The 14,623-nt window shown below is 35.2% G+C and overlaps 1 protein-coding gene and 1 long non-coding RNA gene across 4 annotated transcripts in view; one reads left to right on the top strand and one right to left on the bottom strand.

Annotated features, from left to right (window-relative positions):
• Positions 1-10,085, top strand: part of LOC121382781 (lysine-specific demethylase 3B-like) — a 152,578-nt gene extending 142,493 nt beyond the window's left edge. For all 3 annotated transcript variants that reach the window (XM_041512380.1, XM_041512379.1, XM_041512381.1), the window contains 8 exons: positions 836-925; positions 1,154-1,941; positions 2,283-2,454; positions 2,994-3,215; positions 3,523-3,648; positions 3,965-4,104; positions 6,580-6,891; positions 8,209-10,085. In XM_041512380.1, the coding sequence (XP_041368314.1) occupies positions 836-925; positions 1,154-1,941; positions 2,283-2,454; positions 2,994-3,215; positions 3,523-3,648; positions 3,965-4,104; positions 6,580-6,891; positions 8,209-8,283 (1,925 nt within the window). In that variant the 3' untranslated portion in view covers positions 8,284-10,085. The remainder of the gene's footprint in view (positions 1-835; positions 926-1,153; positions 1,942-2,282; positions 2,455-2,993; positions 3,216-3,522; positions 3,649-3,964; positions 4,105-6,579; positions 6,892-8,208) is intronic.
• Positions 9,931-13,574, bottom strand: LOC121382782. Its single transcript, XR_005959218.1, has 2 exons — positions 11,749-13,574; positions 9,931-11,690 (listed from the first exon to the last, which is right to left on the bottom strand). It is a non-coding gene; the product is annotated as an uncharacterized LOC121382782 (long non-coding RNA).
• Between the last annotated feature and the right edge of the window lie 1,049 nt (positions 13,575-14,623).

Genomic DNA, 14,623 nt, shown 5'->3' with positions numbered 1-14,623 from the left:
GGAAAATTCCGATATTTTTTCAAAGATTTGTTGATGGAACACAAACATTAACATTTGACAGTTACTATTTTGGTTTTTAAATAATTTCTCAAAATTATGTTGTTGTTTTTCCTGACACTGATAATTTATTTCATCCACTGAAAATCCTGAAGTATATTGGTACAGTACAAAACGTACCAGTACGTACCTCAACAGAAAAAAATACCAGTAATACCAAACACCTCTATCAGCTGTCCAGTATTTATGTCAATTATTCCCAATAACTGGTTTTCTGACTAGAATTTTTTTTTAAACTACATTTCATATCCCAATATTTGGTAATTTTCATTGTTGGTAAAACAATTATAAAATTAGCTGTCACAATTGGCTATCGATCCCTGAAAATTACTATGACATGCTGCCATTGTTGTAAAGCAAAAATACTTGCCGAAAACTTGTCTTCCATTTCCTGTTAATAAATCGCTTCGGTGAGTGTCGTGTGCAAAACATCGGGAAACATGAATTTGGGAATACAGTGTACAGTATGTCGATTGGCGTGACGTCGGGTGAGATATCTCGCCTGCAGTAGTCAGAAGGTTAATATAGTAGATCAGATCTGCCTGCAAAGACCCCAGAATTAAAATGCCCACAAGAATTAACCAGATTACAGCAGTTCAGTATCATTTTATTTGTTCAACACTTCTGTAATCAGTTCAGGAAGAATGACAGTTGTATAAAAATTGGCAGCAGAATCCTGATGGCTGAAATTTACAATTTTTTTAATGCAATTAGATTGTATGCAAATGTGCAATATAACAGTAATATAAAATGTGATAACATCATATCTTTGTTATAGGTGATGATCACAAGTGGTTGACATGCAGCGCTAACCGGCAGTCTCACGAAGCCGAGAAGTTGATGCTTACACAGATAATACCAAGTGATGGTGAGTTGAACAGGCTTTACCATCAACTTTTCAGGGTTCATGTGCATAGCAGCCTTCGATTGAACATCCAACATTTTAGTGATAATCTATTAAAAAATGTATGTAACCAGAGCCATGACTAATGTTTTTTACTCTCATGCCAGTGGGGGTTTGTCGTTCTTTAATTGTTTCCAGCTTTTATGATAAATATTTAGACTGCTGTTAATGCGATTCTGCTTCCCGTTTCAGCTCTTTGGGAACTTGGCCGGATGATTCATGACATACGGACAAAATGGCATATTCCAACAAAGTGTCCGTGTGCTCAAGGTTTAGAAGTGAAAGTTCTTAGCAAAAATGGCATGTCACAGCAAATACTGGGCAACATTTCATCCTCTAAGAAATTAGTTAATGGTATTGGTGAGGAGCATCATGGAAGATCTAGCAAGTCGAGGAAGCGCACGCATGATTCGAGCGACTTGAATGGAAAGGCTGTTGTTGAAAATTACAACCCTGATACAACCACATCTCCGCTCAGTTTGTTAGCCGACGTGGCTTTCATGGATTCTGAGAACAGTCGCGATCGGAGCGACTCGCCTTTCAGTCGAAAGAAGGATTCGGATAAAAGCAAATCTAACAATGTCACCAGTGAAGAGATGATGGAGGTGGATGATAAAAAAACACCTGCCAGCTGCTCAACTCTTCGCGAATTGCTCACAAAAACTGCCGGAAAGGTCAAAGTGCAGAATGAAACAAAAAAGTCTAAATCGAAGAACACTGGCAGCACGCTGGATGACATTATCCAGTCTGTTGTGGAAAAGAGCTGCCGAGACAATGATTTCAAGTTCCTGCACTACCGGCCCCGTCTTGGTGGGTGGACTCGCGACTTGCCAATCATGGTCCACAACCTTACTGAAACGAGTGTCATGTATCCTGATGTACCTCATTCCTGGCTCTGTGATGGACGCCTACTTCGCCTTCACGACTCCAGACATAAAGGAAACCTTAAAATATTCCAGGAGCAGTGGCGCAGAGGTCAGGTGAGTTTCATTAATTGCTTCAAAGCAGTATGGTGCTTGGTTTTTTTCAGGAGGGAGAGGTAGCAAATCTGTTCTTTCATATTTCAGTGCAAGTTGGTCCAGTGTGTACACATACAAATTCCAAACCGTCTGTCTGCTACATTATGGGCAGTTTTTAGATTGTTTAATGATCAAGTTATTTGAGGAAATATAAATTTACCCTATAGTTCAAAATTATTTATGTGAATGATTTTTCCTTATGAGCTTCAACTCTTTATTTTAAAATCTTTACTGTCTTGTAACTATTTAAAAGTTTATCATTTAAAAATTATGTGCTTACGTTTTATGATTTACATTTTCAGCCAGTGTTAGTTTCCAGTGTGGACAAATGTACCAACAGGAGTTTGTGGAAGCCAGAGTTATTTGGCAAGGAATTTGGACATATTGAGAATGACCTTGTCAACACTAGGACTGGAAACGTCATTGTCGGACATCCTATGGAAGATTTCTGGGATGGCTTCGAGTGCTTGAAAAGTAATGTTTTTAATTTTTAAATATTTTTTTTACAGTTTTTGTGTAAAATAAATCTATAAACTAAAATGAAAATTACTTAACATCAGTATGCCTTTTGTAAAAGTTTATTACTAATCTTTTTTAGATGTAGTATATATACATCAGCAAGGTGTTTTATGCCACAACATGACAGATGATCTGGTAAAGGTTTTACATATTACTTCTTAATTCTTCAGTTTTTCTCTTTGGGTGTGTTTCTGTTGATGTTTTTTCCAGTCCTGACTGAATATCGTAATGATGACAGAAACAAACAAAAATTCTATATGAACTGTTACAATTTTCAGTCACACCCACAATCAATTCACACGTGAACAAATAGAGAGATAAAATCTGTACAATGTTGCCAAATTAATATAAATGTTAATAAACAAGTAGAATGATGACCAAAAAAAATTGTTTACAGCAATAATAAGTAGTTAGATAGAAATTGGAATTGTTTTCAAATAATGTTTTAGGTAGTACTACTTGTTGATTATAAATTTGTTTGTTTTGTTGTTCAGATCGTCCCACTGATGAAGATGATGAGCCGATGTTACTAAAGCTCAAAGACTGGCCTCCTGGTGATGACTTCAGTGATCTGATGCCATCTCGCTTTCAAGACATGATGCAGGCTTTGCCCCTCCCAGAATACACACAGAGACAAGGGGTGCTCAATCTGGCCTCACGTCTCCCAGACTTCCTTGTCAAACCAGACCTTGGACCCAAAATGTACAACGCTTATGGTAAGAACTATAAAGCATTTCTGTAAAAAAGACACATGTTGAAATTAGTTGGGTTTTTTGCATTATCTGGTTTTCAACCAATTTGGTAAATGAATAGCTAAACAGATTTAATACCTCTGATTCAGACGTATAAAAAAAGAAAAAAGTGTTCTTTTCAATAGATACATTAACAGCTGTGAAGTTTTTATTATGAAGAATCGTAATTTTCTTTTTAATCATCTCAAAGCTTTAGGAGACACATTTTTTGTGTTACTTTTTATTTTAATATTCTTGGTAATATTTTTATTTGTAATTTCTATTTTTGCAGGCTCCTCCTACTTCCCATCAGAGGGAACCACCAATCTGCACCTCGACATCTCGGATGCAGTGAATGTAATGGTGTATGTCGGAATCCCTGAGGATGGACCAGGCGGCAGAGCTGCTCATGAACAGGGTTTGAGCATATTTATCATCTTCATTTTAGAAAATAAAATACCATTGTAATAATACAGAATGTTTTAAATGTTTTCAGTTTTTGAAATATGAAGGCTTGTTTATACTTTTTTTTATTTGCATAAGAAAATTTTACAAAATAGAATTAATTTGATCTGCAATGTTTAAAAATTACTCTTATTTAACTATGGTATTGTTTTCAACTTTTTATAAATAATTTGTCAATGGTTTCACATTCCCTTGTTTACCAGTTGTTGCTTTAATGTGATATGCCCTGTGGAACATGTTTTTAAGTATATTAATTGGGATTTTTACAGCTGCCCTAAAAGCAATTGATGATGCTGGATGTGACACAGTAACTAAACGACGTGTTCGGGAGGTTCACGAGATCCCAGGGGCTCTGTGGCAAATTTATGATGCTCATGACGCAGACAAGATTAGAGACTTCTTGAATAAGGCATGGTGTTTTTTTTCATATCCAACAAATTAGTGAATATTTTGAATGAATTGTTAATTTCTACATTTACAGTTGTATGTGGATAAAAAAAAGTTTATAATACTTAGGTTTTAGCATTACTTATTACTTCAATCAGTATGTTAAAGTGCTGTTCCAGATATATGGTGTATTGAGTTATATCATCTACATATTGTTTAATATGATTAGAATTTTTTTTCTTATTAAATTAAACAAAATTATTTATCGATATATTCCCGATTTAAAAATATTCCCCTGAAAATCAGAACGAGCTGCATTCATTTCGGGAATTTCTGTGAGATTTGACCCGTGACGTAATGAAGGGAACTCGATAGCCAGCGCCATTGTTCATTGCTTCTTTTGTGTTTATTATGGTTAAACGGTGTGGTGTTGCAATACAAAAGCTAATGAATTTAGTCTTCACACATTTCTTAGTAATGTTGCTGTGAGAAAGCTGTGTGTCAATGCAATTAAAACAATGTGGAAAGACTGGAAAGGAAGAAATGTCTGAGACTGATATGTCATTATTTGTTATGTTGCACAAATATGAGTCATCACTACACTATTCATAATAGAAACAATCGCATGATATTTGAGCCTGGCAGTCGCTGTCGGTCCCACTTTTGCTTGCGCTGGGAGTCATCTTGTGCTAGGCTTCTGTGAAGTGAGTTCCCTTCATGACATCACGGCTATTTACAGGCAAATGTTTTTACCGAGAATTTTACGGCAGTGTTCTATGGGAGTGATGTTTTAATACTTTTATGGGGCATTTTCGTAATTATTGATTTACATATTAGTGTAAAATATTATTGCAATGAATTAAGAAGACATTTAATTGTGGAATTTTAAATTTTAGTGTATGGTCTGAAACAGCACTTTAATTGTCCTGATTAACCTTTTGACTACTGGATTAATTTTTTACAAAAACAATGTTGAAGGGATACAAATTTCTAATTTTAGTCACATTTTCACAATTTTTTTTTTTTTATAAATGCATAAAATCATTTTATATTTGACTTGGTAAGTATTATTTTCATGGGTTTTTATAATATTTTAGATCAGTTTATGTTGATTGAAATTAGGCATGTTTATTTCCGGCATTTGTGGCCAGATGTCCAGTATTTATGTCCATTATTCCCCAAAACTTTTTCTGACCAACATTTTTTTTTTTTTTTGAAACTAACTACAATTCATATTCCAATATTTTGATTTTTGTTGTTGGTAAAACTGTCAAATTTATTATCAAATTAGCTGTCACAATTGGCTATCGATTCTTTAAAATGACCGCCATTGTTGTTAAGAGAAATTACTTTCAGAAACTACTTTTTTCAACTAAAGGTATTTTTCATTGAAAAACTAAAAATTAAAGCTGCCACACTCAAAAAAAATATTTTTTCTGTTCAATTATTTCCTGTGAGTGCTGGGTACAAAACGTCACGAAATAAGAATACAGTGTACAGTATGTTGACGTGTGATGTCAGGCCTGTAGTATCCAGAACTTGAATACACAAACTGTAGTACTAAAACATATTGCGAACCAATCGGCCCCTACTACTCTTTTCTAGACTTTACTTTGCTTTATAGTGATACCATCTCGTATCCGGGTGATACCATCTCATATCCTCCGGAGTCGGGCCCGTCCGCACCACTATACCAACCCATGACAACTGGACTATATCCTAGTCTGATACTCTCTCTCATTCAGACGGATCCGGCTTCTTAAGATCTGTATTTCAGCACAGCACTACACCTTCAACGTCTATTGACTGTCAATCTAGGGGTTTTCTTGACAGGATGCAACCCATCTCGTCCCTATAAGCTGTGCATCCAAACGGCCTTAACGAGGCCACTCGCGTGGACATATCGATCGGACTTTAAACTTTTAGATCTGCGTTCAAAAGTTTGTCGAAATTACTCTCTTTTTTTTATTATTATTAAATAGTCTGATCCTCTCTTCTTTCTCTTATTTAATTTTGGACTGTCCTTCTAAAATGCTCCAAATTATATAAATATTCGGCCGAGCAGTCAATTCTTTTTATTTTTGGCTTGTAACTTTTTTTTTTTTACTTTTTTTTTAAATTTATTCTATTAACTTTTTTACTAATTGCTATTTTCAAAATTCTGCCCATTTCAACTCTAACACACACACACACACACCCCCCCCCCCCACCCCACCCCACCCCACCCCACCCCTCCATCCCGGTTCTGTTCACTGATCTTATCGGAGGTCGGACTCGGGATGGGCGTGTTCGAAATCCAAGTGGTATATGGGCATGTTAAACAAGTTATCATCATCATCAGCGAACCAATCCTTAAGAAAAACTACCATACATGTAGTACATTATTTATATTTTCTAAATGGTCACTTGATGCATCGTTACACGATTATTTAAAGAAAACATATTAATTTAAAATGAAAAAAATGTCCTGTTTAATGTAGACTTTTATTAAATGCAGGTTGCTAAGGAGCGTGGTGAGGTGATTGAGCCTGATCATGACCCGATTCATGACCAGAGCTGGTATCTTGATGAGGAGCTTCGGGAACGCGTCTATCAGGAATATGGCGTCGTCGGCTACACTATAGTCCAGTGTCTTGGCGACTCCATCTTCATTCCTGCTGGGGCACCACATCAGGTGCGAAATCTTCACAGCTGCATCAAAGTTGCAGAGGATTTTGTTTCACCTGAGCATCTTAACCACTGCTTCCGGCTCACCCAAGAATTCAGACAACTCTCTGATACACATTCCAATCATGAAGATAAACTTCAGGTAACTTATAATATTTGAGAATTTGGGGTGGGTGGGGGGGGTGTTCAAACATTTTATTTCCACCCAGTGCTCCAAGACTAATACATCAAAGACATACAAATCTTGTATTTTAACCAGGGGTTGTATTTTTTTATGTACTTGATGTTATAATTCGTGGCATGTGGGGGCATCACTAACCTAATGTCTTTTAAACAGTTGTAAAATCTTTGTTTTATAATTCACATCAAAAGCATCTGTTTGGGGACCAACATCTAATTCACTATCTTTGGTGAGTAATTTTCTTAACAATCCAATGTTTCAATCCTTTAGAAAACATGCATAATTGCCAGGTGTTATTAGTCCCCTACCAGTCCAACCTGAGGAGACTATAGGTTTCATCTCCGTCTGTCCCACATAGAGTTTGGAGATATTGATTGATTGATTGATTTAAACTTATTTTCGTGCTTATATCCCAATTAAGGTTCAAGCACACACCTCAGCTATCTGGGCGGCCTGTCCAGGACGGAGGGTTAGTTGTTAGTTTGTTAGTGGTTAGTGAAAGAGTAGTGACCTTACACCTACCCATTGAGCCCTTAAGAACTCGCTCTGGGTTGGAGCCAGTACCGGGCTGCGAACCTTGTACCTACCAGCCTGTAGTCTGATGGCTTAACCACTGCAGCCGGTTGGAGATATTGAGCTGAAATTTTGTGTCTATCATGTACTGTTACAGATTAAGTTTGACTTTTATGGCAATTTACCAATTTTTTACAGTTATGGCCCTTGAACTTGGGCAATGTGAAAATTTGTTTTCGTGACATTTTTTTTTTTCAGAAGGCCTTGAGATATTGAACTGAAATTTTGTGTATATCATCATCATGTACTGTTCATGGTGAATTACCCACTTGTTGGGTCAGGTAGGGGACACGTATTGCTTTAGCAGTACTCAAAATGCTTGTTAATTTTGTTATACTTTTCATTGTGTTATTGTTGATGATGTTAATTTTTAGGTAGCAGTAGACTTTCGCACTGATAACACAAATGTTAGGAGGTGAAAATGCTATTTAAATTACTTGTATGATCATGTTTTTCTAGTTCAGATGTAAATATTGATCCCTACATTATAAGACTTTCTGATGACATGTATGAAACAGCATTTCCTTGAGATTCTGAGTTAAAGTTATGTTCAGATTAGGGCTTTCTTTGTTTGCATAAGATGTAGATCATATTTTCCCAACCATACTACATTCAAATATGTTTTATGGATAGTTGCAAATAATTTACAACACAAACCAAGTATTTGTTCAGTTAAATAAAATGTGTTTTGTTTTGTGTTTTCAGGTAAAGAATATTATCTACCATGCTGTGAAAGATGCTATTGCTGTTCTTAAAGAGGCAGACCCAGAGGACGAATGATCAAACTGATGGAAAGATGGAACACTAGGATTATACTGGGCATTTGGTGAACAGAAAGAAATGTTCAAAAGTAAACAAGACAAGTTTATTTTAAGATTAATTTTAACAGGACATAATGGGTCTTTTACAAACTCAAAATTGTAAAAGACATGAATAACATTTTAAGAAGCCAACTATTGGACCTTTATTAAGTGCTACATGTTATGGCAGCAGTTGTGATTCTGATTGGTGCCTGGTTAGGAGAGAAATGGAAGAATATACAGTTTGGGCAGGTTTGCCACACATTTGGAAGTTCTTGGACAGTTACATTTCTTTTAATTAGTATATAGTGCATGGGAACTGCTAGATGAGAAACGTGACTTCCATCACGGTCTCATGACCACGCTGCTCGACAACAAAGTGCTGTTAGTATGGATGGTTACTGTATAAATTGAACTCAACCTGGCAAAACCAGAATGTTTTTTGTTTTCCAAAGGAAAGACAAGATATAACCAGCAGAATGTGTGAGATTGTTCTGAAACATTCAGGACCAGTTCAAATCGGATTTCTTTACTGGACGTGGTTCAAAAGTGTGAGGATATTGATTGAACAAGGCTGCTGACTACCCTATGTGATGTGGCCAAGGAATAACCAGCTGAAGCAGCTGATCGGTGGGACTAGAACAGTGAATGGTTTACTGCCATCTTCAGGCTGTTTACAGTGATAAACAATTTTATTGCTTTGCTAAGCTTGGTTTGGAATGTCATTGCGACGGTAAGGAGAAATTTGGTCATCGGGACATCTTATAGGAAACCGGCACAATTTCATTGTTAACACTTTTAAACTAAAGCTTTGCATAACTTTTCAATATTACATTAATATAAAAACATTTTTACTGGGCGTTGTTGTTACACAAGTCCTTAGTTTGAATAGCTATTTAGACATTACACAATGTCATTGTATAGATTTAGCCTTCAAGGCATGACTTGTGATTATTTGTGATCAGGGAATTCATATGTTCGAGATATTTCTAACATGTGATATTAGTTACATAATTAATAATTATCCATAGACATACCAAATGTATAGCTGTATGTTGATGTTTCAAAAATAAGGTGATTTGTAAAACCAAGATGTAATTGTTTAGTGCACATAATTATATTGTAATATGATAATGGGCTTGTACGTCAATTGCATTACAAATGATTGGCATGCCTATTTTGCTGTTGTGCATTCTATTTTGTGTTGTAATGTACAAGTTTAATTATTGTTATACAACTGCATCAAACATACATTTTGGATGTTATATGGGGCCATAACCTCTTCTGCAATTATTCATTACTGTTCAAAATTCATGTTTCATATTCATTTTGCTTACGATTTCTGTTCCATTGTTATGTTTTATCACACCATTGGAGTTTGGCCATGGCTTTCACACTACCATACATTTACTGTTTTTTGCATTTTTTATTTAATGAGCTTTGTTAATAAGTGTGCAGAGTATAATGCATCATGAAGGTGTTCATAGTTTGTCAAATATAGCCACTAGTGACATTTAACATCAACAGAATGGTGGACTTTGTTAATTGTGTATCAAGAACTGCTGCCTGCAGGGATGACCATACATGAAACATCTAGTACGTCCTACACTACTAGCTGTATATATTACAGATTATTTTTCTAAAAAAAAAAAAGAAATCTGATGGAGCAAACTGTACATTGCTCCACTTAATCATTGGCGAAAAAAGTGAAGTGTTACGCATAACAGCTAGGAAATTTTAGTATTGTCCTATCATTCTTAATAAAAAGATTATTTCCCCTGATAATTTGTTGTGTTATCATTACTAAATGAAAATAGATATTTATTTGTAAATGAGAAAGAAAAAGAAACCACTAATTTAGTTATATATGAAGTGATGTTGCATAGGACTTGGCCCCTTTCCATTAATGTGATTTCTCGTGCTGAAATGTGACATGCATTTTTACATTGTTTTATTATATTATTGTTAATTAATTATTATTATGGTCCTCAATGCATGGAAACTTACAACTGAAAGCTGGACTTGTTATAAAATGATGATGTGTACCACTCATATGAAAATATATTACGCCCAACTTCACTTTTGTCAGAAATGATGTTGCGTGCATGAAATACACAACACACTGAACAGTATAGGAAAACATCTGATGTATATTTTGAAAGACAGTGGGTGTTTGTGTGCACTGGTATGGAGTAAAATCAACTGGACAATCACAAACGATCTATCATTATTTTTTATTACTGTACTAGCTCTGCCATTAGCCAAAAGCAAATTTTTAAAAACAATATTTTAATCTGGAAAAATAATTTCATGCAATCATTGAGATTTTGTCACGAAGCAATGAGTTTTTCATTATTTTTTTCTTCAGTTAATTTTGTTATGATATAGCAAAAGGCATGTACAATGTATGTAGGTCATTTAATGTTCATTACAAAGTAACTTTCAAACATGGGTAGCCTATTTATTTGTAGTCTGACTCATTGATTGATGATGGAATACTTAGAAACCTATTTCTATGTTCATTGATGAAAAACACTTACAAGAACAGAAAAGTGCTTAATCAGCAGTCTAGTTGAAAAGACTACCCTATTAATAGTTAAAATTCAATTATGTTTTGGCTATGCTCTACTGGTTAATTCTGTGGAAAGTTGTAGATCAATACCCAGTCCACAGGGAATTAATGTGTTGCATGGAATAGGTTATTGCTGTAGTAAACAGCAGGCAGCCAGAACAAAGGGCTTCATTTTACATTGATGGCTTCAGGCATTGATTCTTTAGTCATTTATAGCAGAACTACAATGGCCTACATCAGCTGGATTGATGTTATCTCAGTATTGATCACACCATGAATGGATAATTGAAATGAAGATTATGTACCTTAAATTCAGAGTATAGAGTGCTTTGCACAAAGCCAGTGGAAATATTGATAGTGGTGGTGTTAAACCGATAATAGTATATAAAATTTTAATGAGTGCCCAAAGATAATTGTAGTTCTTACTAGTTCTGCAAAATCTTCAATTCAACAAATGTCAAGTTTTTCATGTTTAATACTTTATACACTAGTATAATATTAATATTGTTAACCAGTGTACCACAAGTTTTGAAAGTAACTTAAGGTAACTAGGTAAGCTTTTGGTCAGTATAATATTTTAGCAAGTTTTGATCACAGATGATTTCCAAGTTTGAGTGAATCTTGACCAATATTATCACTGAATGAAAATGCCAGCTTTGTAAAACCAAAAACAAATGCATTTTGTACCATAATGAAATGTTTTGAAAATATCTACTGGCCCTTAATTACTTTTGTGAGTATATATTAAATATTGGTTAAATTATGTGGGCTATCGGAACTAATATGATGTGTCTGAATAAAACTGTCTATTTAACCTCACCCGACCATACTCGAGACTGAAGGTAATGGTCTAGAGGAGACTGTCTATTTAACCTCACCCGACCATACTCGAGACTGAAGGTAATGGTCTAGAGGAGACTGTCTATTTAACCTCACCCGACCATACTCGAGACTGAAGGTAATGGTCTAGAGGAGACTGTCTATTTAACCTCACCCGACCATACTCGAGACTGAAGGTAATGGTCTAGAGGAGAAAACGATGCTACATAGGCTGCAGTTGAATAGTTACATACACTTTTAAACCGACGGGCACACAGTATACCAGTAGCAAGTTCAGAATAACGGACGATACCACCATTTTATATCATATTCATCAAATATTAGGCACAAAACGGTCACCTGAACATGCCAAGTTGTCGATCTCTGGGGAAAACATTTGATCTACGGAGGAGAATCCATCCAAATCAACTGCATTAAAGATCATGTTATAAATACATTGTGTTTTTATAGACATCAAGAAATGTGGATGGTAATCTTTGAGAGAGGAAAAAAAAGGATCTATATATCCAAAATGTGAGAATTTCTAATTGCCCCAGTATTGCAGCATGGATATAAAATGACTACATTGTACTAATTGTACTTTGTGAATTTGAACAGGTTTTTTTCAATATACCTTTTAAAGTGGAAGACAAGAAGATGCAGGCAAGGGTCAAGTGGCCTGGTAAATGTGTCCCTTTTAGTTTAAAAATAGCCATAGTCTGTAAAAGACCGTACATTACTGTACCTCAATATTTTTTAACTGGCTTCTTTGGTTAGATAATAGCTCTGATAATATTTTGATCCACATGGCTATATAGCCACCAATTTTCATGAAAAGATCTTTGTTGAATTTTCGTTATGTCCAACTGTTCTGTGGTGGGGCTGTGGAAGACTGGCCCCAGTATGAAGTACATTTGTTTACCGATGTGAGTTGAAAGAAAACGTATACTGAAGGCAATAATTCATGTCAATTAACAGCATTTTCCTTTTATCTTCGATGTGTTTGTCATGCACACCAACCACCGGGAATATTATCAGTTTGGATTTGACAAATATCTACATAAAAATGCCACACACACAACACACGGAACAAGGCTTTTCACTTGTAGCACACATATGCATTAGCAGTGTTGATGAATTCAATTGTCTTCGGGACAACATGACCATTATCACAATGTACGCATTATGTTGGCTTTCTAATTGATTCCTCGACCAACCATCTGCTCTTCACCCCAACGACACTGGAAATAACAAGGGAAATGAATGTATTGATTTGTGAAATCAATGCAAAATGCATTAGCTCGGCTTTACTGGCTCGACACTCGTATCCAGTAAGCAATTAAGATGAGATCAAGGGTGGTCTCAAAAACAACTGGAGAAGAAATGCACATTCTTAGTGTTAATAACATTGTTAAAAATGTCTCGTCACTTTTGACTGGATTTTCTTCATTTAGTGTATTGAACGGTCCTCACATTTCACTGCTTCCTCATCAACAACAGCTGCTCATTATTGAATACCTGGAATAAAAATTAGTACGTAAATCTGCAGTTTTGCATCAACGTATTAAATCATTTACTGTTGCAAAGACAAAAACTACAGTTAATAAACTGTTGAGGTATTATCAGTGGTTATTAGTCCCTTACCGGTCCAAACGGTTTCATCTCCGTCCTTCTGTCGGTCTGTCCCACTAATACTTTTCCAGATGGTGTTTGACAATGCTTGGAGATATTGAGCTGAAAGTTTGTGCATAGCTTTATCATATACTATTATAGATAGTTTGACATTTTAACCATTTTTGACAGTTATGATCCTTAAAGGCGACCTTATTTCTCTAAAAATTGATAATAAATAAAAATTACATTAATTGTTGGAAACCAAATCTAGCTATCGCATCACCATAACTGAACCATGATGGAGTGAAATCCATGTCAACCCTCTCGGCAATTTTAGTTTTTGAATTATGGACAATTGCCATAATTCAATTATTTTTTTACAAAATATCATTAATAAATGGAGTATGGTGGTTATAAAGATGGTTGAATAAAGTACATTTAGGAACAAATCAAATTATTTTTGTTCCGGTAATACTTTGTTAGACCATTAAATAGGTCAGTGGTCTGTGACAATATGCCTTTAAATTTAAGAGATATGGAAATTTGTTTTAAGAATTTTCTCCCCTGGTGCCTCAAGATATTGATCTGAAATTTTGTGTATGGTTTTATAACATCAAGTTAGACTTTCACGTCAAATAAAAGTTATGGCCCTTGAATTTGGGATATGAAAATTGTGCGGTCATGGTATGGAACATATTGCTTTAGCAGTACTGTGAATACTTGTTACCTGCTGTCATAAACGTGGCTGTCGCCGTTTGTATTACTGCAATACAAAATGATGGAATAGTGCCACACTTCAAAGTGTTAAACTGAAGAATATTATAATATATGTGACCTAGATTAGCAAGTAAAGTCACAGGGTATGGAATGGCAAGACAATTGATGTAACTGGTTATATAATACAAAATGTACTAAATAACTACTGACAACTATGACATCAGAAGATGGAAAGTGATTGTAGGGGCACAGAATCAGTTCTCCTTGGTGAACACTGGATGTAATTCCATGTTAGTTACCAGTAGCCGTGTCCTGTTGGTAATACTTGTGTTACAACGATTCAGGCTTCTTTCAGTGTAATTACCCTGTTAGACATTTAGTAGTTGCCAGTTATTGAATTAAAATGGGGCTGGCACATCACCAACAAAAATTCCTTTCTCTGTGCAGTGTTTTTTTGTTATCCTAACACTAGCAGTAGAACAAGTTCTGTTAAACAGTATTCTGTCATTTAAGTCATTTGGTTCACCATTATAATTTGCTTTCATCAAGTTGATCTTAAATTTGCATTCTTAACTATTAATGATTTATCAAGTGATAG

Source organism: Gigantopelta aegis, chromosome 10 (assembly GCF_016097555.1).
Source record: "Gigantopelta aegis isolate Gae_Host chromosome 10, Gae_host_genome, whole genome shotgun sequence".
Classification (NCBI taxonomy): Eukaryota; Metazoa; Mollusca; class Gastropoda; order Neomphalida; family Peltospiridae; genus Gigantopelta; species Gigantopelta aegis.
The sequence above is the reverse complement of the archived record's forward strand: the minus strand, read 5'-3'. Positions and strand labels throughout refer to the sequence as shown.